This window comes from Paramacrobiotus metropolitanus, unplaced genomic scaffold (assembly GCF_019649055.1).
Source record: "Paramacrobiotus metropolitanus isolate TYO unplaced genomic scaffold, Prichtersi_v1.0 Parri_scaffold0000010, whole genome shotgun sequence".
Taxonomy (NCBI): Eukaryota; Metazoa; Tardigrada; class Eutardigrada; order Parachela; family Macrobiotidae; genus Paramacrobiotus; species Paramacrobiotus metropolitanus.
In genome coordinates, this window is record NW_026570230.1 from 1,016,275 (window position 1) to 1,041,278 (window position 25,004).

Consider the following 25,004-nt stretch of genomic DNA (forward strand, 5'->3'; position numbering starts at 1 on the left):
AGTGAAGGGTACAACACAGGCTTGTTGTAATTATTATACCGGTAAGTACAATATTTACCGTGCAGCTAGCATGACGTCAAATATCAATTTAATCAGACACTGACCACTGTCCAGATGTCTCACACCTGATACAACAAAACCAAAGTACAACTTGTGGCGTCAGCGCCATACATCGATAATCAAAGGTACGTGTATGGAAAAAGCAGATTGGTTTGTAGGCTATTAGTTTGTACAAGCTCACTATAAACATGATGCATGTGACAGATAACTGCCGAGAACTGTGGCGCTTAACCGTCCGTTGTCGCAATCAGATACCGGTCACTGTATACCATTCATGACCAATCCGGGTTCCAAAATATTATTTACAAGTACGAGTACATCAAATCATTCGATCGTGACTGTGCAAAACCGCTACGAGTAGCTTTTGCCTCGCAAAAAATCTTTGCGACAAAAAAAATTTTTAAAATTGTGGTTCACCGCTACAGATCTGAATACAATTACCTTGTCGAACACTGCTATTCCTACCTTAGGCTCCTAGTTGTTAGTTAAATCCAAGCAGATCAGTGACAATGCGTGCATTCGGCATCCACTTCGTACCGTTATTCGTGCCGCTGGAGCGGCGTCTGCAAACCTTAGCGGCGGCCTTCCACGTGTGGACATTCTTCTTCATGGGAGTCACCAGCACCCTGCTGCTCTTCTTCCTCCTTTTCACCCCCTTCTGCTTCCTTCCCATCCTCTACGGGATCTGGTATTGGCTCGACTGGGACCAGAGCTCCCGGGGCGGGCGCGCCCCCAGCGCAAAATTTGACATCCAAACGGCTGGAAAGCGGCCTGTACACTTAACCCCCACAGGGCCTACTTATGACCATTTGCCCCAGTGCGGAGGCCTCCGAATGGAGGCCTCCTTTTATTCGGTCAAAGGTTACAGAAAATGCCCCTCGGAAGGCCTCCACGGGCCATTTGGAGGTGTACGGTTGGGCCTCCCGGGTGCATATAAGGGCCTCTAGACGAGGGTGGTGACAGCCTACTACAGCCCAGATTTTGCGTACGGGATAGCTCGCTCGCACTGTTTTTATTGAGATTCACCGTAATAAGGACAATATCATTGTGCTTGTGCCAACAGGATTTCCATTTAGTTTGAAATTAAATAAAATTTATAAAGGCAACAAACACCACCACACTCCAGGACTAAACAAGAGGATAATTACCTTATTTAAATTTTCAAAGCTAAACCAGACATGTCGTTAATAAACAAGAGTTCATTTAATTAAAAATCGAGGCTAGAGTGTCCAATATCCACTCGGAAGATATATGTTTAATAAGCGGATTCCGGCTCTGGATGGAGACAGACTTTATCAAACGGCCAAATGGAAATACAATAAATGCACTTGACACTCACTCCGTGCGCACCTGCAACCAAAAATTTTTCGAATAATTCCCGTGTGTTTAAAATTTTAAGAAGAAATAAAAACGAGATTACGTACAAGCGCTCGACTCAGTATTGGCACTACTACGCTGACAAAATGACAAAAATAGCTTACCGCGGAAGGCCGCGTCGGTTTTGGGATCTCGACGGCGTAGCCGACGCTGGACACGCTGTGTAGGCAAGGGCCGCTAGGCCGCCACATGAAAGTCACTGCCTGTCGAGAAAAAATAACCGCTGCAATTTCAAATTTATTAAAATTTTTTTGAAAATAAATTATGATCCAAATACGTACTTAACCAACATGATTGACATAAAAATCTATGTTTGCCAAAAACTATAGTAAATAAAATATTAAAACAACCAAATTGATAAATAAACAGATAATTACAGTAATTTCAACTAATAATAAGCAGGCAGCAAATATCCTTCAAAGAACTAACAAATAATTAAAATGAATTAATTTTGTACCGGTGTATCTGCTGCTGAGCGAAACAATCTGGCCGCCGGGAAACCGGATCAGTATGCCCTGGTATTGTAATGTTGTGGCTCGGCGCCGACGGCACTGTCCGATGCGCTCTAATGTCCAACTGGTCCAGCGTCAACGAGGCCGTTACGTCGCGGGCGCGGTAGTCGTTGCTCACTTACAGACCCACCAGCGTCTCTCCGTCGCAGTGTCGCACTGCCAAATTAATAACAATTAGGAGAAATTTAACTAAATCGGGTTATTAATGATGGGTACCCAGAAAAATGGAAAAACTATTAATTCAACAACGTATTTGAACACTATACGCAACGTACACGGTACACTGCATTTGAATTTTGATAAAAATCTATATTTTTATTAATTACAGTACGCTGTACCTGAGCGTCAGCGATCGATGGGCCTTGAACGCATGCGCCTCATTAGTGGTGAATGGTTTGAGCGTTGAAGTTCCCGTTGGCCTTGATTTTCCCAAGCATCACAGGGTACGCCTGCAAAATTAATCAGCAACAAAAAATAAAAATCAAAGGAAAAATCGGAAATATAGGAATTAAGTAAAATCAACGATGACAAACAACCAAACAATCCAACCGAATAATTTATAAACTGCACATGTGCTTATCATTCATCAACGAAAAGATTCTTTATTCAGTGAAATTGTGAAAATAAAGTCGTACCGTAAACACCGTTGCTGCAGCACTTGGGGACCCATGAAGATCTGCGACTGACAATGAGGAGTTTTTACTTTTTAGGGTGATCTCGAAATGAGCGCTGGCTAAGCCTGGCCTCCAGAGTCCAGAGTACAAGATTTAGGAATATAGTTTCCAAGATTATAGGTTTCGAAGGAGTAAGGACACAAGACGCGAAAGTAGTGAGTAGTGACTGAGTACTGACTAGTCCATCGTCAGTTGCAGTAACCCACAGGCCATATGTGTTATTATTACTGTTATAACAAGGGATAAGTATCGCTGTATCATGCATGAGCGCAAACATATCAAACAAAGTGATTCAAGCACCATCTGCCAACAAGCACAATAGTTAACTATTTGTGGTGTCTTGTAATTGTAATAACTGTTAAATTAGAATAAAAATCGTTTATGATTAATTTTCATCCACAAAAACAAGGTTCTTATTTGAGCAAACTTGACAAAGTGAAAAAGACAGACTGCAGCAGTGCAGCTCAGCTGCCGTTGCTGGCTATCTCTGCTGTTCACATGCCAACTGCAGCTCCGCCTCCAAACGCGGGAAAGGGTTATACTGCCGGGTCTGGCAGTGTGGATTTACTCCAATTCTCCAAAATTTAATCATGAAATTAATTTACTTACTTAATTGTACGAGTCGTTCGTACAACGTACTCTTTCTCAGAGCGTTTTTTTTGTTACAGTAATTACAAAAAAATTCTTTTTGCATTATACAATACTGTTAGAAAAAGGAGGAATAATAATAGTAAGTATAAAATTAGCGCTTGTATCCATGAACAATTGCTAATATCTGTAATAATTATTAATATTAATTGTTGCTAATTAAATTTGCCATTTATTTAATCATAGTTAATATTATTGATATTGTTTTTCGCATTCTTTATCAATATTTGTTTATTGTTACTTATTTCTCATTTTTCAATAATGCAAGCGCTAATAAAATTTAAATAATTATTAAATTGGTAGAAAACTGAAGAAAATACTATACAATATGCGTCATTGTCCAGTTAGTTTTATTAGGAACTTAGGACAATATTGGCGATGATTGCGCTAGTTGGTAAATTACAAAAATGTATTTATCTAACTAAAACCTAGCAATTATCGTGTGTGTGCAATTCTGCACTTAAGTTATTAGCTAGCATGATACAATGGCCCAGTAAAGTATGGAATATGGATCATGATTAAATCACACTTGGTTACAATAAACATGGATAATCCAGCCTTATATAGAAGGCAGTGCCGCAATAGGCACTATGTGGTTTGATAACAGGCCCTAATACCCAATCCGGGATTGCCATCTGGAAGGCACCAGGAACGCCGCCATGGCACCTTTGGGAGGCCCATAACCAACAGCCATTTTGCTGGCATCCGGCGGCGCCTTCCAGAGGCCTCAAAGTTGGGGGGCTCCCAGATGCCATCTTTTTGCCTACTTTATGACCTCCTGAAGGCCATCTTGCACCTTGCCCTTTAGAGGTCAGAGGGTGGTCGTAAATTTTGCACTGGGCCTATCCCTGGATACGCCGGCTGGCATTCTGGAAATACTACCGCGACTATTTCCCCGTGAAACTGATCAAAACCACGGAACTGGACCCCCGCTGCCGGTACATTATGGGCTGTCATCCCCACGGGATCATGGGATGTGGATTCTGGAGCGCCCTGGCCACGGAGGCGAACGGCTGGGGAACGCTGTTCCCCGGGATCGATCTGCATTTGCTAGGGATGAAGGTGATTTTTCAGTTTCCACTGTACCGCGAGTACTGTATGGCTTTGGGGCTGTGCGATGTCAGCCGGGAGAGCATTGAGTACTGGATGAGAAAGGCGCCGGGAACTGCGGTGGGGATTGTGGTCGGAGGGGCGAAAGAGGCCCGCGAGGATGACTACCAAAATGTCAAACTCGTTCTGAAGAATCGAAAAGGTACGTAGTTGTTTGCCCAAATACTGGATTTGGTCAAATTACGGCAATGTTTTATACTGCCAGCTTGCGTTTTGTCGTGGAGCTTCCAATATAGACAGCTCCACGAATTATGCATTTGCTAAAGCAAATGCATAATTATGTATCTGTACAGTAGCTGTATTGTCGTTGTGGGGAATTCGCTAATAAATGTTGCGATTTGATGTTGCAGGTTTCGTTAAATTGGCTATTCAGACTGGGTGAGTTTGAGTCATTCGGTAAACTATGCACGCTTTAAATTATTTCGGTACATACTGGGGGTACACAACATTCGCACCGAATTATAAAAAAGTTGTTCACTCCCTTCCATGATGATTTAACTAGAATAAATAATGAGTTCGTACACTGCAGGGCTCATCTTGTGCCCGTGTTTTCATTTGGGGAAAACGACGTGTACCGTCTGTATCACCCCGACGATGGATCCTGGATTGACCGGTTCCAACGCTTTGTGCACGCCAAAACTCGTTTAGCACCAGTGGTATTCTTTGGCCGTGGATTCTTCAACTACACCATGGGCTTCCTCCCCAAACGTCGTCCTATCACGGTTATCATCGGTGCACCCATTCCCACCGTGCAGAATCCGCAGCCGACAGAGGTAAAATTAATCCGAATTACAGTACGAGTACCGTATACCGTACTGTAATCGCACGTGTACGCCTTGTTTTTTCTTAGCGCATGCGGATACCGTGGTAGATACTAGATATCTGTAGTAGATGGTGACAGATACCAACCGCTATTACGAGTACAGATCTTAAGCATTATTTCAATTTTTGCCATTTTGTAGGAAGAAATCGACCATGCCCACCGGCGCTACTTGGATGATCTACGCGATCTTTTCGATTCTCATAAAGCAAGTTGCGGCTATCCCAATGCCCAGCTGTCTTACATTGACTAATATAGTGTTTTGGCATGATATGACGGACATCCAACGGGCATCATTTTTCTCATAATTTTTCTCCGTGCACCTTACTGCGATGTCGGGACTGAGACTTATAAATTTTCTCCGCGGTCGTGGTAAAAACATGTGTTATTTGTACGTACTTTTGCGTTTGCAATGTAAATTTTTGTGAGTATTACAGTATTGACTCATTGGCTTAAATGCCCACTTTTAGACGGTAGCTGTAGCACCAACGACGTTAATCTTCAAGAATAATTCTCACTTTTTGTTTCACCTGTTTAATAAATTAATATAAATCAGTTACTATACAACGACGAAACTGGATGCACCAGCACCGCAAAAATTACTTTCATGTTTCAGTTAGCAGCAATAAAAAAGCCCTTGCAATTGTATGGTACGTATATCACCAGATAATCACCAAGATCTGTCCAGCCAAAAACAAACAAAAAGCACTTGACCACCCTGCTCATCAAGCTAAACATTAGTGATTCCAGGTTAGCCTGTCATTATTATACTAAACAAAAGCAAAAACCAACATAAGCGGAGGAAGAAGCTAAAAAACTGCATTCTAAGGCTGATCAAATGAAAACAAACCGCAAACCTTCTTCACAATTATTTCGGAGCCTTTCTCCATTTCACATAGACCGTAAGGCGTTTGAACTTTGAGCGCAAATAATTCATCCGCAGGACTACGTACTGGGATGTCCTCTTCCTCCTGCAAAATGCATGTTGTCCAGCAACGCCAACATTCAGGCTGTGATTCAGCCCACTTCCGTGCCTTTTTCATTGCCGGTTTAAGCAGTAGCTTTGTTCGTTTCTTCTTTCTCGTCGTCTGGTGGACTACCAGCTTGATTATTTATCTTCAATAAGGCATCCTGCAAATACAATATGCAAAGAACAAAACTGACTCCCACTATACAGTACAGCCCGTAACCGTTAAGCAATTATTTATGAAGAAAACAATAATCTTATTTAGCAGTGAATTAGCACTTTACTTAAAGACAACACAATTTGAATACGGCCAGCATGGGGTTCGAATTTTTAGAGTGCTGCATTCTCCATATACGTACCAGCATCCATAAAAGACGGTCAGTGCTACATTGCACACAAAAATGCGGTAAACTGCCCAATATTACTGGCGAAACAGCTTTACCTCTGGTAAGCTTTCTATGATGTTCTCCAGCAAGTCCTTAGCGGAAGCTGTCCGCTCAAACATAAGCCCTTTCCAGGTTTCATCACTGCTAATAATCGGATTATTCAAGCTGTCGCAATACGTCGAGTAACCACTTTTGATTTCTTGTTGAAGCCATTCGCACATCATGGTTACAGTGAGTTTTATCTATACGTTGGAAACAGAAAAAATTTTAAATAAGACAAAAATGCGATTTCCAAATCGCTCGAAAGCATACTTCGCCGTCTAAGGAAGTCCGCCATCCCGCTAAATCGGCAGCTTGCACGGATTCCTGTGGCGTGTATAGATGGGACAACAAGAAGCGCCATAAAGTTTTGAAGTACAAATAAGCTCGGCGAGGATACAAGCTGCGATGCCGCAACATGATTGATAGAAATCCTTCGGAATGTTCTAGTTGAAAAATAGCAAACGAAATGTTAGAATTTCTATAGACAATCGTTTTGTATCAAAATGTGTACTAAAAATGAAATAAATATACGAAATAAGTTTGCATCCGATTCAATCGTTTTACAAACATATTATGGTCCTGTCAGAGCCTATATATGCCAACTTCTATCAAAGACCGAAGAAAATACCATAGGGCATAGAGCACAAAACATCTGCAGTAAATAGTCACTAAATACAGTATTATTACTTATACACATACTTCAGCTCCGTGGTTTTAACAAATGGCTAGTATGCACGTGACGTGACATTCTGTACCGCATTTAAATAAAAATTCTTAATTTCTATAATAGTGTGCAACTGCTGTTGGTATATATGAAACTTACCCATATCTCGTGCCGTTAAAAATCTATCGACACGCATATTAATGAGCGAATCCTCCAAGCTGATAAATGAAAAACAAAAATCCAATAAGGTAGGCCAGTCTTGAGCCCTCTGGTCATCCAAAGCGGTCAACAAATTACATAGTATCCGGACGGTGAAGTTGGAATTCTCCCATGACAAAAACTAGATGAAACCCGAGTTATCCGATAAAAGTATTCGAAGCGTAGCGGAATGGCAGTCAGCATACTAACCTTAATCATTTGGCGCACTTCTTCCATAGCAAGACATTCTTCGACAAACTTTTTCAGAAAGCCGTCGGTCATATAAGTTTGCTGCACGAGTTCCGGGGAAGCTGTGATCGCATACTCACCATCCATACGGATCGCATATGGATTAGGCAGAGTCTGTAAATGCAGATACGACCGTAATGTTTTGAAGAAAGGAACCGCCGATTGTCCAGTGTACCTCTATCTTGTTGCCAGAAACGATAAATTTCGAAAAATCAACGGATCGCACTAAATGAGCGATAGTTGTATACAGCTTGCTGTTTTCCCCATCGGTATTATTAATATACTTATTCGTTTCGCTGGCAAAGATTCGCAACATGACAGGGGTACCCCGTTCTACTGCATTTTTAAAGCAGAGATTTAGTCTGGCCGTTGTGAAAGGAAATGCTGGTGCGGTTTTGGGCACTATAAATATGCGTCCTAAACGGCCAGACGGCGCTAACGGTTTTGGTTGTTTTTTAACGTTTAAATTTGAATCGTGTTACGTAGTATTACGCGAATGCCCTTTTTGTTATGTTGATGGCTTTTCTCCCAATAAAGCACACACAACACCAACCTACCTGTTCAGCCGACCCACTAGCTGCTAAATCATGAATCATCCCGAAATACTGATCCAGCTGTCGTGCATAATAGTCCGTTTCCTGCCATTCCAGCAGATTCATACAGCAAGAAAAGATAAGGTCACCCAAAGAAGTGAGCTCTTGTGAGAATTCATAGCCTAAAAACAAGAAAAACGGCACCAGTGCAATAGAAACATATCACGATAACAGCAAAAATCACAAGAAAGTTTCAAATCCAATCAAGTTGCAACCATTAGCAGTAATACCTTGAAAGTAATGAAGTCTGCTTCACCAATGGGTGTGAACATCAGAACAATCAAACTTACCAGATATATAATTACATGTTTTGTTTAGAATATTAAGTTGACACTCACCGACATCACGAGCAACTTGTAACGTTGAAGGCGGACACGGACAATCTGCTCGACTGCAAAATATCAAATGTCCAAGCAAACGCTTCATGGCACATCTGATGTCTTGGCTGGGACATCAGACGAAGTACTCAAAGATCCTATGTCGTGTTTTCAGCAAGATACGTTCAGTGAAGTGTTGTCGGCCAGCGAAAGTCACTTTAAGAATTCTCACGAAGCTGTCTGTCAGTTCGCTAACTTCACCGCGCACATCAAAATGCATACGGAACACCACATCAAACAAGATTTTCCCTGAAAACTGGATAACAGCTACGGCAAATTCGTCAATCTGTGCCGACTTAACACCCGGTTTCGCCGCTAGCTGCTCATCACGGATCGGATCCACAGGTGCACTAACTAACTCTGCAGCATTCCGCAAGAATTTCTTGAAGAATTCGAAGTATTCCGGGACAAACTCAGCTCGATTGTAGAGAAAATTTAAGTTTTCCTTCAGTATTACCGTACGCTGATTTACTGGGATTAAGTGCAACACTCTGGAGCCTGTGACAAAGTTAAATTAATGTAACAAATTGAATACAAGACAGTAAAATGATAAAATGCTGATCGTAGTCAGATAACCGGCACGCATATTTCTGGTTTATTTTACCTATCGAGGTAGAAATAGGAAAACCAGGATGATTGCTCTTCGTCGGCATACTTTGGCCACAATGCTCGTAGAATAAGATATAAGCACTCCTTGTTTTCAAAGTCGACGAATTTGGATGTCCACCTCCGAAACACTGCTTTTTCAACTCCTTATCATCATCTAATGTGCTCTCAGTCACGCTCTCATCAGAGAAAAAATACCACTTCTGCCCGTTTCTGAAAGAGAACTAAGCAGTTCATCTAAAAATCTGTAGACAATAGTATATGCTTGGAAGCTTTCTAAAAATATGAAATAAATAATCACGGGGTTCGGGAAAGTATTAACCACGGCCGAACTCGTTAGGCCGTCACCCACAACAAAAAACCGTTTGAACTGCAGATATGTACATACCGGTCCAAAATATATGAGTAGTATTGACCCCAAGTTGCAGTACCAGAATGGATAACAATGCCAACAAGTCTGTAGTTAGTATCGATTATTTGCTGTTGTTTGTCGATTGGAGATTCCGCCAGATGTTTTTCAGTGGAGTATTCATCAGATTCGTCTCCAGGAATTTCCTCACCTTCGCGTTTGGCTAAACCGGCTGCTGTGTACGGCTCCATGTCAATCTCGCGTGGAAATTCGAAATAGTCATTAAGTTTAATTGGCTCTTCGCGCTCCCAGTCGTAATCGAATCGCCTCAAGTGGAAAGTCAGGACTGGCGGTAGTTTTTTTATGCAGAACCGCTTTTTTGCCACTACTTTGCGTTTACATTTTTCACATTCATAAGCATTGACGCCTTCCAAAAGATCTCCTTTTACGTATAGCTCTATGGCATCTTGCAGAGTATGGGAAATTCGGATGTCAACATACAACGAAGTAAATGGTAGTTCGCGAGAATAACGATGCGGACAATCTCGACAGATTCTCTGATCAGCAAAGATCCCACCAAAAATGCGACTCATGAATGGCGTCTTTTTTATTGACTTTAGTCCCTCGTCCACGCTGTCCACAACGCAGTTGTAGAAATGCATGGCATCATGCGGTTCTCTCAGGTTTATCGGCTCATTATCAAGCCGGAAATGTTTCCAGAATTCAGCTGGAGTGTAGAACTTATGCTTGCTATAAGCCAGATGTCTGAAGATCCCCTGCAAATGTTTGATCAATCCAGTATTGTATTCCTGCGCAGCTGTTCCCCCTAATGAAGGACTCGATGTATCACATATTCTCTTTGTATCATCCGCACCATACAGAAAGGTCATGTCATGGAATGTCAGCACGACATCGCGCAGACTAGGTATCATGAAGAGCTGCTGCAGCACACAGTTCATATAGCCGGTGGCTCCGGCATTTTTTAAGCCGACAAAACCATGCGGTGCAACCGGCGGACAGTAACTATGCTCCCAACCGATAATGGATGGAGCATCGGCGTAAAACAGTGCCAGTGTTTCGTCCAGGAGTCGAACATTAGTAGCCGAACCCATACACAGTTCGCTAATCAAATCAAATGCTCGAGTGACGCCTGGTGCGTGAGCTGCGTGGCACGTTTGACAACCTTGGTGTGAATATTTCAAAAAAGCGAAAGGATCGGAACTGGCATTATCGAGAACGGAACAACCGAGCGCCCTTGTCCGACATCCTTGATCACCGATCGCGGCGGCTTCTGAACAGGCCTTGACCAGAACTCGTGCAATCGGGAATAAAAAATCATCCAGCCCCTAAATTATTTTGAATCATTTGCTGCAACGGTTTTTAATTTTAACACACAACATGATACTCAGTTAATATACATTAACTGCGTCGAAGTAATGAACTTATGGAACAATAACTATGGAACACCCGAAAATATGAAAAAAAAGCTTATGGAACTTAAAAAAACTTATGGAACACCCCAAAATATGAAAAAAAGCTTTAACTGTCGCTTACATTATTAAGCTCTGGCGATGAATCGGGAGGCTCGATTGATTCCACGTGGTGGCAGTGAGATTCCAGTAGAGTATTGCGCTGCTTAAGGGCAGTGTTTTTCCGTTCATCTGCAGGCTGTCCAGTCTAAACATAGGGAGATATGAACTTCCCAGAATAATTTTTGTATTGCTAAAAATAATTATATTGATACGACAAGATGATACAAATAATTATTCGTAATCCGTTGCTCGTTGCATATCCGATTTTAAAGCATCGTCTTGCAGGAACGCAGTCACAGAACTAGGAGTGCCCGATCTCGCAATAATATCGAAAGCTGCAGAATTTTTTGTTGCTGCCAACTAGTGAAAACGAAGGCCGACAAGCAACAGCAGCGCATTATTATATATAAAACAATACTTACAGAAACATAGTGTCATATGGAATAAAATAGCCAAGAATGCGAGCATTACCTTGAGAAAATAAGGAACATGTGCGCTTTCCAACAATTCCGGTTGATAAATCCATTGTCTTTCTGCTCTTGACGGTGCATTTCCTGTCGAAAGTGGGTACTGTCTGGACTCCTGTGGCTGTCTATCTCCTGTCTGGTTTCCTGTCTGGAGCCTTTTTTGTCGGCATGTCGCTAGAAAGCTCCCCATTAAAGTAACTATTGTGCACCTTCGTAAACGCAGTCGTCTAGAGGAAAGAAATATTAGCAAATAACAGTCATTTAAAAAAACATGAAGAAGAGCGAGTTTGGCAACGACTTGTAAACAATGCGTCATAAGGCGTCATTGAATATCTATATACTGTACATGTATATTGTACTGTATCGCATATCCGGCTGGCGGTGGAAATAGCTAAAGGCTGCTACGGTATGGACCTAACAACATACTACACTGATTGCTTTTCTCTGGCATGTAACTGTAAAGCTTAAGAACATCTTCCAAAGATACCTGGATTTCGGTCTGCAGTGTAATCTTCTGCAGAAAAAACAATAAAAATAGAAATGCCATACCCCTGCCATAAAAAATTTAATGTCACCGTTTCAAAACTGGTCCAGCGGCTTATTTGAATCACTATCTTGGGATTTCTCCCATTCAGGAAGGCTCGACTGGTAAACTACCGACAAGAACGGTCATTTTAACCTAAGCAAGATACAGGTTCTGTATGCTTCTACCGAAAATTGTTTAATGCAATCTGGAAACAGTACAGTACTCGGTACAGTTTCTGTTGGCTTCACCAACTGGCCGGTAATTAGTAACCGGTACAAGAACACCATGAGCCAGTCTGGCACACCACGAATTCCTTCGGCATCGCCTGTCGCTCGACGTCCAACGGGGCAATGCAGTTTCGGGGTGGTCGGGACCATTAATGGAGTGGCGACGTGAAGCGAGATTTTGTTGTTATAACGGATAACTGTATTTGCTTCAGTCTGTACGCATAAATCCGTCATTTTGAAACTGAATAAAAGTTTAGCAGTACGAAGTATCAGTAAATGGGTGCTGTCCAGCAAGAGGGTACTCGCATGTCTGTTTCCACCGCCACCTGCAACATCCAGTCCGCCCAGCCTGTTGACGCTTTGACCTTGCGCCTCTTCAGCACCGACGCAGTTTTCTATATCAGGAAAATTCAAATGATTCATATTAATAGGCATTGCATATCTACCGGTTTGCTGCGAATCAAACGGGTTGTGAATTTACATATAACAAGCTCTTAAAATGTAAAACCACAAATTTAAAACAGCTTTGGAACGAAATCAAACTTCTCCGAGAATTGTATTCGCTCCTTTTCGGCTCCAGTCTGCACGGTGTCAAGTGAACGCAATTAAATTGGTCAAAAAAACATCGCCAACGCTGGCCGTTATTCTTTGATCATGATGTAAGATATGTTAGTGGTAGTGCTGTTTTACGTAGGGCAGTCATTTTTATGAAAGTACATCTTCCTGTGGTAGTCTACTGTAGCTGAATTAAACAACACAAAAGTATTGCTTAGCTTCCGCCTGGTTGCTTTGGCGAATCAGTTCTTGTGAACTGAAGTTCTGCTCTTTGCAATCCATCCAACTGTTCAATATATTCACTAAACACAAGCAGTCAAAATTATTACTGTAGTCTGTAGAAATAACAAAGCCTTCAGGCAGACGATATTTTACTGTACGGAGCGATAACGAAATTGTAACGATTAAGTTATTCAATAAAAATATTATTTCCTGACGAACGCGAAAGTTTCTAAAAATTGCATCATCCTGTAGCGCAAATGCCGGTTACCAAAGACAGTGCTTACTCGTATATAGTTCTTTACCAACGATTAAAAAACGTTTTTTCATAGCTGATTTGCACGTACTGTCCGCCTTTGCATTCAGATTTTTTGTTACAACAATAAAAATCCCGTAAGTAAGCAGTCGACTTGACAATTCTGATATTACCAGCACCTGCAGTTAGTATGTATGACCTTGTGCATTACGTCGGAATGTACAGTAATTCATAATTTGTAGATATCGCAACCTAGTTTTATGTTAATATAAAATAAAATTAATACATCTTGTTAGCATTCGTAAATGCCAACTGCTTTAACTTCACCGATGTACCATATGCAATTGCGCTACATCCCTTCGTATACTTTTGGACTGTAACGTGGTGCAGCACGTTTACCATAAATACGCGTATTACGCACAATAAAAATCGGCAAAAGTATCAGTAACCATGTTATCGGGCGCTTGGCAAACATGCCTCAAATCGGAACTAATCATAGCGGTTACGTCACGCGAAATGGATAAATGTCAACGATGTCGTAATTAGGCATCCTGCGAAACGCAGGACATGTAGTCAACGCGTGATGCGCGTTGTGGCTAGCATTAACGCTCTACGCTGTCGGCTGATCTTGTTTATAAAAATAATCTCAACACTGTTTGTTAAATAAATGGCGTACGTACAAATACGTTCTTTACGATGGATTACTAATCGAGTCGCCATAACGTGAGGTTATCCCGAAGAGAAAACAGAATTAACCGAAGGGCGATGTTGTACCTGTGACATCCGCTACTTTTGCCGGCAGGAAGTTAAATTGCTACCGCTCTCTAGAGGATTCGGTATACGTATGCCGTACTTACTGTCGTTGCTAGCTACCTTTTTTAGGCGGCATGCAAGCTTATTATCACATGCCCCGAAGGCGACGTTCTGAGAAAGTAAATAATTGTCAAGGGCGCCAAATAAAATAATCTTTACCTAACAAATATGTTCCGGGGGAAAATTGTCTGCAAACTTGTTGGATAATAAAAATGATGATTTGTGATTTGATTTAACACATTGGTTACGAAATGCACTGCCCGAAAATTGTTACAAAATGTGTTTATTAATTGCGCCATGTTCTCAATCAATGTATGTAAAGTTAATTATAAATAAACAGCAAGTCACATCTGCAGAACTTAAGTTCAGTGTAACCTCTACAGTTTGCTAGGTTCCTATACGGAAAATTAGAAGGGTACTTTAGAATGAGAGATTGATATAGTTACACTCACCCGGTTTGGCCTAAATGTATTAGCTTTGTTATTAATCATAACTAAAGGATAATTCCCAGATTTCAAAAACTGCATTTAGCTTTTTCTAAAATCGTGCTTCTCTTGTCGCTAAACTCAAATGTTCTCATGGTTATATTAGCCTTACTGGTGTAACTGTATGACCGAGTGCGCGCTATGGCTTTAAACACTACTAAAACATTGATTTGAACCGATTTACCAATGCCTGTAGAAGTCAGCAATCGCAATCAGCTTGACCTTTAATACTTGGTACGACAATGGCACTACGAAAATGTTGTATGTCTGTACATATCACATGGGAGGCCTTTTGCATAAAAACAAGCGAGCGTAAGTCAGAAAAAAATTAATGGAATGTTCATCAGTTTGCAGCACAGTGACCTTTCCGGCTTCCTTGCAACCGAATTATTTCTCGAGGAAGGAATGGTGAAGTGCTGGAAGGCATGGCAGTCCGCGATTGTTATGTATACATGACAGTACATTGTCAGCTCATCGGTTTCCAGTAATTACTGTTGAGCATTAGCTGGATATCCAAGCAAATCGACATCGGCTTTTACGTAACCCGACGGTCCAATTAAATAACAACATCAGTAGTTCCGTCCACGGCTGGCTCCGTAACCGGCCTTGTTGCAAAAATACTTTCCATGTCCAGCAAATCCACACTTCAAGCAGACATGACGCCGCTTCCTTATACACGGCGTCGTACAGTTGCCGCTGTTAAAGCGCAAACACACTTCCACCTCCCGCGGCTTTATAACCGGCTGCGGTGGTGGTGGTGGTGGCGCGGGTACGGGTGCGGGCGGCGGATCATAATAATCGTTAGCCGGCTGCGACGGTGGCGCCACCGAACGCCGATCAGTGCCCGGTCCCATACAGCGCACGTACGACTCTTCATGGCGCACCGCCCAGATCGTCGGTTCATCCGGATGGGAGGTGGCATAACGGCGGAAATAATGATCATAATCCAGCCACTGCTCCAACCGGTAGCCTTTCGCCGGATCGGCGTATAGCCCAATTAAATCCAAATATTTCAGCATCGGGATGACCATATCCGGGCGGTTGTACGTCCGGTAGGCCATAAAGACTGAATACGCGCGGGCCCATAAGGCAAAGGAGCCGATCGGCTCGCGCCGACTGTTACTGAAGCCTTTATTGGGATCCGTGCGGCTGCGTGCCGTATTCATCGGCAAGAGGTCAGCCATATCAATATGTACGGTATGATCCAGGAGGCGTTCTTTTAGCTGTGTGGATCCGACGCGTGGTAAATTATTCCCGAAATCCGTTGGCTTACTGGGCGAAGGTGACGCCTTCCGCTTACGATCCGATCCTGCCGGACTGGGTTTACGGGGCGGCGGGGAGGGCTTCTTGGTGACCCGAGGAGACGACGGCCGCGGCGACGGTGGACGCTTTCCGTTAATGCGGCGCCGGTTGTCCACCTTCTCATCCTCCCCACTAGATGAATAATAGCTGGAGGAGCGGGAGCGGGAAGAACGGGAACTCTCCGAGCACTCTCCGTCACTGCTCTCCGAATGCTCCGATCCCGAGGCGTCGGAGTGGGCACTTTCCGGATTCGATGCAAAGAGATTATCATCCACACATCCGTCTAATTTTCCATCGGCGGTATACTGCAGATCCGACAAGGGCGACGGCGGCAGGTGCGGTTCGTCGTCGGTTTTAGGGATGACCTTTATCAGGTTGGGATTATCGACGGCAGCCATGAGGGGACAATACTCATAAACGGGATTGGAAAATAAACAAACTCAAATGAATCCCGAATTGTTTATGATAATTTCCATTGTTTTATTCGATAAAAACATACTATGTGAAACGCTATCGGAAAGATTGTCCGTTTTGCGGATTGTGTTACACAAAAGCCGGTGTAACCACTTCCGCAATATGTAATGTAATAATTGGTTAACCCGTCTGCACTATTTCCTAATAACGGCGGTGAGGAGAGAAAATTTTTTTCTGTAAATTGCTCCTAGCGTTCGCGCATGGTGTGGATGCCCATATTGGTGTGTTATCCAACTGTACATGTACATGACATTGTGCGCTAATGCAATAAGAGTCAGGGTGACTTTGCCGGTCCAATTCCGAGAAACACAGAAAATTTACCAAGGCTGGCACGCGTGCGACTCAATTTCCGCAAGCGAAAAACTATCACTTGTACATTACGTTTTCGGGAAAAACGAACACTGACGAATAAACAATTGTGAGCATCGGCATACAATACTGTGTTTGCAAATTACACTTCGTAATAACAGCTTTGGCTGTCTGCATTTTTCGTTGACCTTGAATGTAAATATCGGATCGAGCACTTATATACACGGTACTGCATGCGTTCCTTCATTTCACGGTATTATAAAAATTTGTGCAAAGAATTGCCACTTTTTCCCCTTTGCCCATTATTTGACATTATTGCATTAACTTTATTCTGTATTCCTGTATTTGGATGCCAGTTTGTGTCAATAGGCCATTGTTGTCACGATCGAATCGCCAAAATATTTCTAGATAACAGTATTCATGTGGATGAATCACGAGATCATAATTAACGATTCTAGACAAACGTGTTCTGTGTTTGGTGTACTGGAGCGGAGGTGACTTTTCAGCCAAACCTCAAATTCCCTTAAGTAATTAAATCCTAGGGCATTGCCAGTACAGTATATCATTCCACCATGGGCGTGGAAAACATAAAATGTGAGCTTTTAACTTTAAAACTTGATTTTAACCTAAACAAAATGGTATAAAAGCATAGGCTAAACGTTGCCGCCTCAGGTATAGGATGTGTCAGTCACAAGGGCGACAAAGCGCGCGCGCAAATGCCGGTATTACTGCCATATCTTTTAGCCGCAACTACAGAAAACAGGAAAAGTGTATCGCGCGAGGCTCATTAACCTTTCCGCTGTACAAATATGTTTTGGGCCGGGGATTTTGATAGATAGAGTGCCATATGTCAACAGTGATCCCATTTCCGGTGAGGAGGTATCCCGACGCAGGCTACCGCCATGTGTGTGCGTCGATGGCGCAGACTTTTCGTGCAGTTGTCCAGATGTTTTATCGTCCCATATAGCCAACTGCTTAATTTGATTCGTGCTGTATACGACAACGCACATCGGACCCATGCATTGCGTAAATTGCAAGTTGATGTATGCGTTGCATATAAAGTGTGGGTCAATAAAAAGCAATTGTCACGGATTTTATACGGTTTTACTTTATGCATCCGTCGTATATTTTTTGCGTAATCAGTTCTCAGAACCGAATTATCTTGTAAATGCCGGTACACATTAACGGCAACACATCAATCTGTTTTTGCATCGATTGACCTTTCGGATGCCTTTATTTCCTTGGGGATGGTGACATTGTACAGTGCAGCAGCATGGTCAGACGGTGTAGGTAGTAAACAAACGGCATTTAAATTCACTTCCGTAAACATTACCGACACTTCACATTTTTCGGAGGCACGGTGTTTACAAAATTCAGAAAATCAAGCAAATTGTATTTCGTTTAATCAAACGAAACTGAGTAACCAGTAAAGCAACAAAAATTGGTGTGGCATAAGGAATATAAATAATTTAAACCAAAGATGCAAACGAACGTGCGACTACGGCTGTAAGCACTACGTACAACAGTACGAAGTTGTTGTCGGGTCTTGCTTCTGGCAGCACAGAATGACAGAATGGTAAGATTGTATGTGGATCGTACAGCTGTTTCACCGAATCAGACAGCAGGCCAGTTTTACGCCCCTCGGAAGCGGAAATTCATTGGGCCTCGTTTTTCTTCCATCATCATATCTGTTAGAAAATCGGAAATCTTGAAACCTTTTATCAGTGAAATTCTTCCAGTAATTAGTACAACTTGCATGCGATTTAAGTATTACTTGCTACTGATTTTGCAATTTTTATCCTGCCGCCCAGAATTATTCAGAATATTTTACAATATCCGCAAGACTCAGAGTTATTAAATGCCGCAAATTATATACTGTATGCTGAATAACATTACTGGGTATACTTTACAGATGTTGTTTTTAAAAAGACGCTTTGCGCTCTTTATACTGATTTGGCAGATAATTTACTTTTACTGCATTCATATAATATACAATCCTCTGATTTTTGTAATTTATTATTTACTACATGGGATTTTATCCTCTTCGCTACTTTACTCTATGACGTACGCACCATCATATTGGTTATTGTAGTAAGAATCCCACTCGTCTTTCTTGCCGCGCATCCCGAAGAATCCACTGGAAGGCGCCCGTTTTGCTCCACGGAAGCGGAACGAGTAGGGACTGCGTTTTGGTCGGGATGATTCCGGTGCGGCATGATCAGCCACAATCTGTACACTCGTAGCCGGCTATTAAACAAGAAAAAAAAGTCCAATAAATTCGGCGTTATTTTAATTTCATCCAGCCAGACATGACTGATTTCGCACGCATGCAGCATATGTGCACAGTGCCACACTCACCTCCTCGGCGTTGCGTTTAGCGCCACGGAAGCGGAAATTTAGCGGGCCTCGTTTGTCGCGCTCATCATAATTATACAATTCATTCACCAGTGCTTCCTAGATGCGCGACAACATATAAACCAGTTAAATGATCATTTCCCTAGAAAGGAATAATCCACTGGCTGCTGAATTCTAGCGCCTTACCCGTTCGGCATCCCGTAGTGCCGCTTCCACCGCTTCCCAGGAGACAGGCCGGTCCACATTGGCTTCCACGATTATGCTGATGCACAGTACAACGCCCATGTACAAAGCGCCTCGAAGCAGTTCCATTCTTTTTTTTATGTGGTGTAATATATGGACGTGTCACAAATCACACGACCCTGTGAAAAGAAGCGGGTGTTAATTGTATTTTGTCTGGGTAATTAAACGCCGGCGGCCATAATGTGCCGATGCACATGGTGCTTAATCGGATTTGATTTTTGACATAATTATTTCGACGTAGCAGTGTCCTGCTTAACTAAAACTAGTGACGTCTCAGCAATTACACCGACTAATCACGTACATCCAGAATATGATCTGATTAAGTCGTCTTTCGGTTAATTTTGATAGTTTCCGCATTGTTTTTCAACAAATAGTTGCTACTTCAAGTATACAAGAAATTTCTAAAAAGGTCAATGTCAGCAAAACTACGCTAAAGAAGACGGGCTGTTACTTTAACGATGGAAGAAAGTGATCCGTTTACCTAGTGAGCTAGGAAAATATGAATTAATCTGTTATTGATTATGAAATGCTCATGGATGCCGCGACAGTCTCCCTATAAATACCATACATTAGCCTGGAAATCCAGTGTGCATTAGTCGATCCTTTGACATAAATGGCAGAGCCTAATTATTTTTGTCGTTTCAGAAAACGGGGCGCGACATTTCTCCGTAAACATGCCCGCTTGCTATTGTAATGAAGGGCATAATTCCCAAAAGTTTAACGACATGGAACACGAGATATGCACGTATGAAATAACTCACGGAGAACGAGGAGAAAGAAAGCCCATTACCTAAGCTTTGTTCATTTTGCACAACGCCCTAAAGGCTAAAGGCTTGTCTTGCCTATGGAAGAAAAATGGGAGAACATGCGGCGCCGGAATTACGACCCAGCGGCATGCTATCCGGGTTGCTACGACGCAGTTTTGGCTGTTGACCTTTTGTTAAGCAGTCGGGGTTTGTGCAAAAAAATCTTGAGGAGCTTTCTAAGGTTTCCCTACTGTTTATCACCGGTGTTTCGCCAAAACATGCGCAGTATGCGGATACCATGTATCCTGAAATTGAATTGTTTGTAGATATACTGGTATTAAAGGGGATTAAAGAATTAGCGTGTATATCTGTACACTGTAATTTTCGTGGAAATTTTGCATACGTATTATCTGCGTGCTCTGGCTACGTGTAATGGGTGGTACTTAGTGGAAAACATCACAGTTGGATTGAAAACTGGCATGACCACAGGAATAGCACATGATCTGATGAAATGCCACAAACATTCGACAAGTACAGATATTAGCATTAACGTACAATAAATTAAACAGTTCGATCACACATCACCGGCGCTCGATGAAAGACTATCGCTGCACCTTTGCCACATGCGAACGTAATCCACTCAACACATTTTACCAATATTTCGAGGTTTTTTCTAGTTTCACCTGTATATTTAACTAGGGAACTATTCCTGTTGATCCTGTAAAACCGGACATCGATAGCCCTTGCTGAAAGCTAAGTACAGTTTTTACAGTTCCCGCCTCAAACAGGTGAAAATACATAGTTCAGCAAAAGCATTTCAGGTGAAATCTAATCCGCTTCCTATAACAATGCTACTAAGTGCAGCTCATCCTTTGAATACAAAATTTAGCTTATATTAGTACGTAGTTATACCAAATTTTAATATAAATATAAAGGTCACACGTACCCAAAGGCGATGCTGGAAGTCCGTGCGTGGCAAGCGGAGACTCAGAACTATGGTGAGAAATCTTCCCTCCAGATGTCACAGTGCTAACTGTAATGCAACAGGAATCTAACACAAAGAAATATTGCCCATATATCTGTGATATGCGTACAACCCGGTGCCGGAAAGGGGAAGAGATTAATCCAGTGACGGCATCTGGACGTCGTGACTGGGTCTTATATGTCGCTAACACTTGATGGCTGGCAGATGTAGTCATAATATCGTTTCCTACAGTATCAACCGCTACACAATACACGCGGCCATATATCGCTCTTCCTGTGTACCGGCTTCCCCCCTAGAAAACGTACAGGCTGATGACGCCAGCATGATCCGTGTACACTTTAATGCATCAGTGGCCCGTGCGTATCCTATTCAACAAGTCCGTGCAATTGGCTTCGGGTTTTATGACAGGGATCATATCCTCCATATATCCCCAATATTCGGTCCAGGCTATAAGATTTTTTATCCGCTTGGGCGTGACTGCAGATGTTCTTACCGGAAAAGCTGGGAGAGCTCTCTTTTACGCGCGAACGCGGCACTTTCTTTGTTTGTTTGAGTACCATATTATCCAGTTAAATATGCGTCACTAAGCACAATGCAAGTACGTTAGTGCAAAGTGACAGTTTCATTTTATCTTTAATCTTTGTTAGCAACGACATAAAGCCTCACCGGTGTCACTTTCGTCATTAATATTTTCAAAATACGCAGTTGTAACTGGGACGGAAATATCAAAATTTACAATTTGGGAAAGGTTAAGCATTACTGGAGCACGCAGTCCGTGCTGAAATTGTAATCCATTCAGTATTTAAACTTATCTTTAAAACAGCCGAATGAGTTTAAAAGAAATAAAAAGTAAAATCTGTTTCAGCCTTTTGTGTCCATTTGGTGTTTGCGTTGATGACGTTTTTCCAGCAAATAACATTAAAGTTATTTTTGTGTCAAATTTGTCTGAAACTGAAATAAACAGCGTTTGCAGGATTACTTATGGATCTACATTTTAATCATTAAAGCTACCCAAGGTCTACAAGTGTGACGAATGACGAGCAGGATGCCGTCAGAGATGTTGAAAATTCTAGTGATTTGATTTTTGCGCAAGTGCCCTTTGCGAGTAGGTACTTGTTATCCAGCCACTTAATCATTTCGCTGTCTACCCTATTAAACAATCAAGTTGTTTATACTAAGTCTGGATTGGATGGCCAGGCCTCAGTGACATCGTATTTTCCCAGCATCCACGCGAAAAAAACAGCTTTGCTTATGAATGCGTATCTATGACTCTATACACACCATCAGTGCACTATCCTTTTGCCGGTGCAGATTAGGATAATTACATTGACCACTTTTACGCTCCGTTAACGTAGTGCAGTGGAGTATCCCAGTTCGGTCCCGGGTGCGTATTTACCACTACTTAAGACCAGGCATATGACGTTGACAACGTTAATAGATGTGTGTACAAATGCAAAACACGAGTGTGCCAATGTATTGTGAAGTGTATGCGATTCATAATTAAGTTTTTCTTTTCCCAGTGTACGCCGTTTTTCCAGACGGGTAATGGAACAAGTATGGATAATGTTGTTCCGTATCATTTTATTACCCACTATTGAACAACATGATACGCCCACTGGGAGCAGTTGGGCCTGATTGCCAGTGATAGCGCAGCGGTAATAAAACTTACAGTTGTTAACTTCGCGTTATATCTATATATGCGATATATGCATGTACGTGTATTGCATGTGCGTGACGCATGATAATAAATATTTTTGCGTATTCTCCACGATTGAGCATTTGGTGTTATGGATTGTACAAATCCATTTCCACGGGATATGGGTTGTAATGCGATCGGTCAATAAATAACCTTTTTCTAGATCAAATATGTATGCCGACCATTATCTTGCAACCGCTGGAAAAGAATTTACGCATTATTATAGTTTACCCTGGCCTATAAAGATTTAATGTTGAAAATGGTTATTACGATATTATAAATTCAGCATTGAAATATATATATTCCGCTTTTGCTTGTTTTAGACCTACTTTTTTGCCAATGTGGTATGCATTTGCGCTTTCGCTCAGTAATAAAGCCAAGTACATAAAATAAAACCGGAAAGAAAACAAGAATCTTCCTTTTCCCGAAATGGCCCAGCAGTTTCAGCCTTTCAACACGAACGACAGCTTTTTCATAGGGCCGACCCGGAAACAACTGCTATATATGGCCATTTCCTTTGACAGTTTTTTCCAAATTAACTGCCGATTGTGCTGCCCAGTGGAGCAGAGCATCGTCTTTTCCGGTGTGTTTATACAGTGCCGCACTCCTCTAAACAACAAGTGGCGCTTTTGTTTCGCATTATGCTACTTAAGCACGTCTCATTGTCAGCACGTTTGATGGCAAACAAAACTGTGACCATAGTTTCCGAAGCTGTTCCAGTAAATTATGAGAAAAACTGTCATATGGGGATATTTCGGGATAACCCGTAAAGAGCATAATGTGACGGTATCTTTCGTTATCGCATGCATATCGGCACAACGTTTATTTGTGCCGACATGCGTGCAATAAAGAAAAATATCGTAGTTAATCGGAATAATCGAATTCTGTCTAGTTTTGCGCGAGAAAATACATTCACACAGATGTGTCAACGGCATCATTATGATTTTTCAATAATTATTGTATACGCCATTGTCCGACAGTTTAAATTCTCGTATGTACGTATGTTTGAATACTCGTGATTTAGAAAAGTGGCAATCCAAATTAGCAACATGCAGTAAATGAGAAAATACGAGCAAAATTTGTGGGCTAATTTATTTATTAAGTTTTTATATGAACACTGCATTAATTGGTAAATTAAAATTTTGACTTTTGATGAATACACAGTAATTAGGTATTATTGTGCATAATATATTCTTGAGCATTGTTAGTTCGTATTACCACTCTAAAATTGCTTTATTAGTACAAAAAATAAGAGTTTGCTGTACAAAAGGGAAAGTTTGCTGTACAAAACAGCGGTGAGCGGTAGCGTTATCGTAACGTAAACCACGATTCTCTGTTATTTAAATTCTAACAAATACTGGTAACAATTTAATTGACAGACGTACAGCTAATAATTGTTGTGTTCGCATTCATATTGAAAAGCAACTTGCAGACAAACACGCCTGTAGATACATGTGAACGTGGGCGTAGATTTGTTCAAAAAAGGCGGCGATCGCCTTCCTTTTTACTACGTCATGCCGCAACGCACGTCTTACATAATCAGAACGTCTTGTCGTTTAAAAATACGGTTCTTGTCTGTCAACAAGACATTTGATGTGATTGTTCTCCTGGGACTATGTGACCGATTTCCAAATCAACTAGCCAAGAAATCAGAAGCGACGACAAGTTCTGCTTTGGGCTTTAGGTTCACAAAACGCAAAAAGCGAAGTACATGTTACTACGCCCCAAAAATTCTACTGATAATAACCGATGCACATTATGCGTACGGTTATTATAGCATTTGGTAAAATAAATGCAAATGTATGCACTGAAGCATAAGTTTTTGTTGTGCTCGTAGTCTAACGAATCGATGCATGCTTATGTACGTTTGCCCAGCACGAAATGATGAACATAAATTAAAAGTGTTTTCATAACCAAAAGAGTGCCCTTTTCGAAACAGCTCGAGTCGCTTTCGTTGGCTGATTGCTCAGTCGATTGCTGGCGTCGGATTCCCACGAGACTGACTTCCGGTGCGAGGATATTCGGATGCAGCTGATAATCACTGCGCTTTCTTACGTGATATTGTTCCACTTAAATAGCATTCCTCTGTACCCAAACAAGCCCGCCAAACTTTGCCTGCATTTCTAAACTGAACACAAACGAAGACTTGGATTTTCTTTTCGTGTTTATTAATATTGCGTGT

General features: G+C 41.8%; 3 protein-coding genes across 3 annotated transcripts; 1 reads left to right on the forward strand and 2 right to left on the reverse strand.

Moving 5' to 3' along the window:
- Positions 1-4,105: 4,105 nt before the first annotated feature.
- On the forward strand, positions 4,106-5,748 carry LOC129583462 (2-acylglycerol O-acyltransferase 3-like; the record flags this gene model as incomplete). Its single annotated transcript, XM_055475257.1, has 4 exons — positions 4,106-4,523; positions 4,732-4,759; positions 4,911-5,154; positions 5,344-5,748. Coding segments are annotated over 4 exons (801 nt in total), but the record flags the coding sequence as incomplete, so codon positions are not given.
- LOC129583463 (probable ubiquitin carboxyl-terminal hydrolase FAF-Y) lies at positions 5,715-11,931 on the reverse strand. Its single transcript, XM_055475258.1, has 12 exons — positions 11,636-11,931; positions 11,187-11,309; positions 9,672-10,978; positions 9,282-9,496; positions 8,767-9,175; positions 8,639-8,691; positions 8,265-8,422; positions 7,669-7,821; positions 7,420-7,600; positions 6,867-7,039; positions 6,611-6,796; positions 5,715-6,332 (listed from the first exon to the last, which is right to left on the reverse strand). Exons 1-12 carry the CDS (start codon positions 11,819-11,821, stop codon positions 6,252-6,254), a joined length of 3,225 nt encoding a protein of 1,074 aa, XP_055331233.1. The 5' UTR covers positions 11,822-11,931; the 3' UTR covers positions 5,715-6,251.
- A 6,081-nt stretch (positions 11,932-18,012) lies between these two features.
- LOC129583342 (uncharacterized) lies at positions 18,013-21,291 on the reverse strand. Its single transcript, XM_055475114.1, has 5 exons — positions 21,088-21,291; positions 19,339-19,514; positions 19,156-19,251; positions 18,870-19,044; positions 18,013-18,485 (listed from the first exon to the last, which is right to left on the reverse strand). Exons 2-5 carry the CDS (start codon positions 19,462-19,464, stop codon positions 18,430-18,432), a joined length of 453 nt encoding a protein of 150 aa, XP_055331089.1. The 5' UTR covers positions 19,465-19,514; positions 21,088-21,291; the 3' UTR covers positions 18,013-18,429.
- Positions 21,292-25,004: the final 3,713 nt, after the last annotated feature.

What these genes read in the sequence shown, in the direction of transcription:
- LOC129583342 (XM_055475114.1), bottom strand. Translation starts at nt 19,464, where the DNA reads ATGGAACTGCTTCGAGGCGCTTTGTACATGGGCGTTGTACTGTGCATC. An exon ending in CTAAACGCAACGCCGAGGAG is followed by an intron (nt 19,045 to 19,155) that starts GTGAGTGTGGCA and finishes CTTGTTTAATAG; the next exon opens with CCGGCTACGAGTGTACAGAT. An exon ending in CTACAATAACCAATATGATG is followed by an intron (nt 18,486 to 18,869) that starts GTGCGTACGTCA and finishes ATTTTCTAACAG; the next exon opens with ATATGATGATGGAAGAAAAA.
- LOC129583463 (XM_055475258.1), bottom strand. Translation starts at nt 11,821, where the DNA reads ATGGGGAGCTTTCTAGCGACATGCCGACAAAAAAGGCTCCAGACAGGA. An exon ending in CATCGCCAGAGCTTAATAAT is followed by an intron (nt 10,979 to 11,186) that starts GTAAGCGACAGT and finishes AAAATAATTTAG; the next exon opens with GGGCTGGATGATTTTTTATT. An exon ending in AAGTGCGCCAAATGATTAAG is followed by an intron (nt 7,601 to 7,668) that starts GTTAGTATGCTG and finishes GGTTTCATCTAG; the next exon opens with TTTTTGTCATGGGAGAATTC.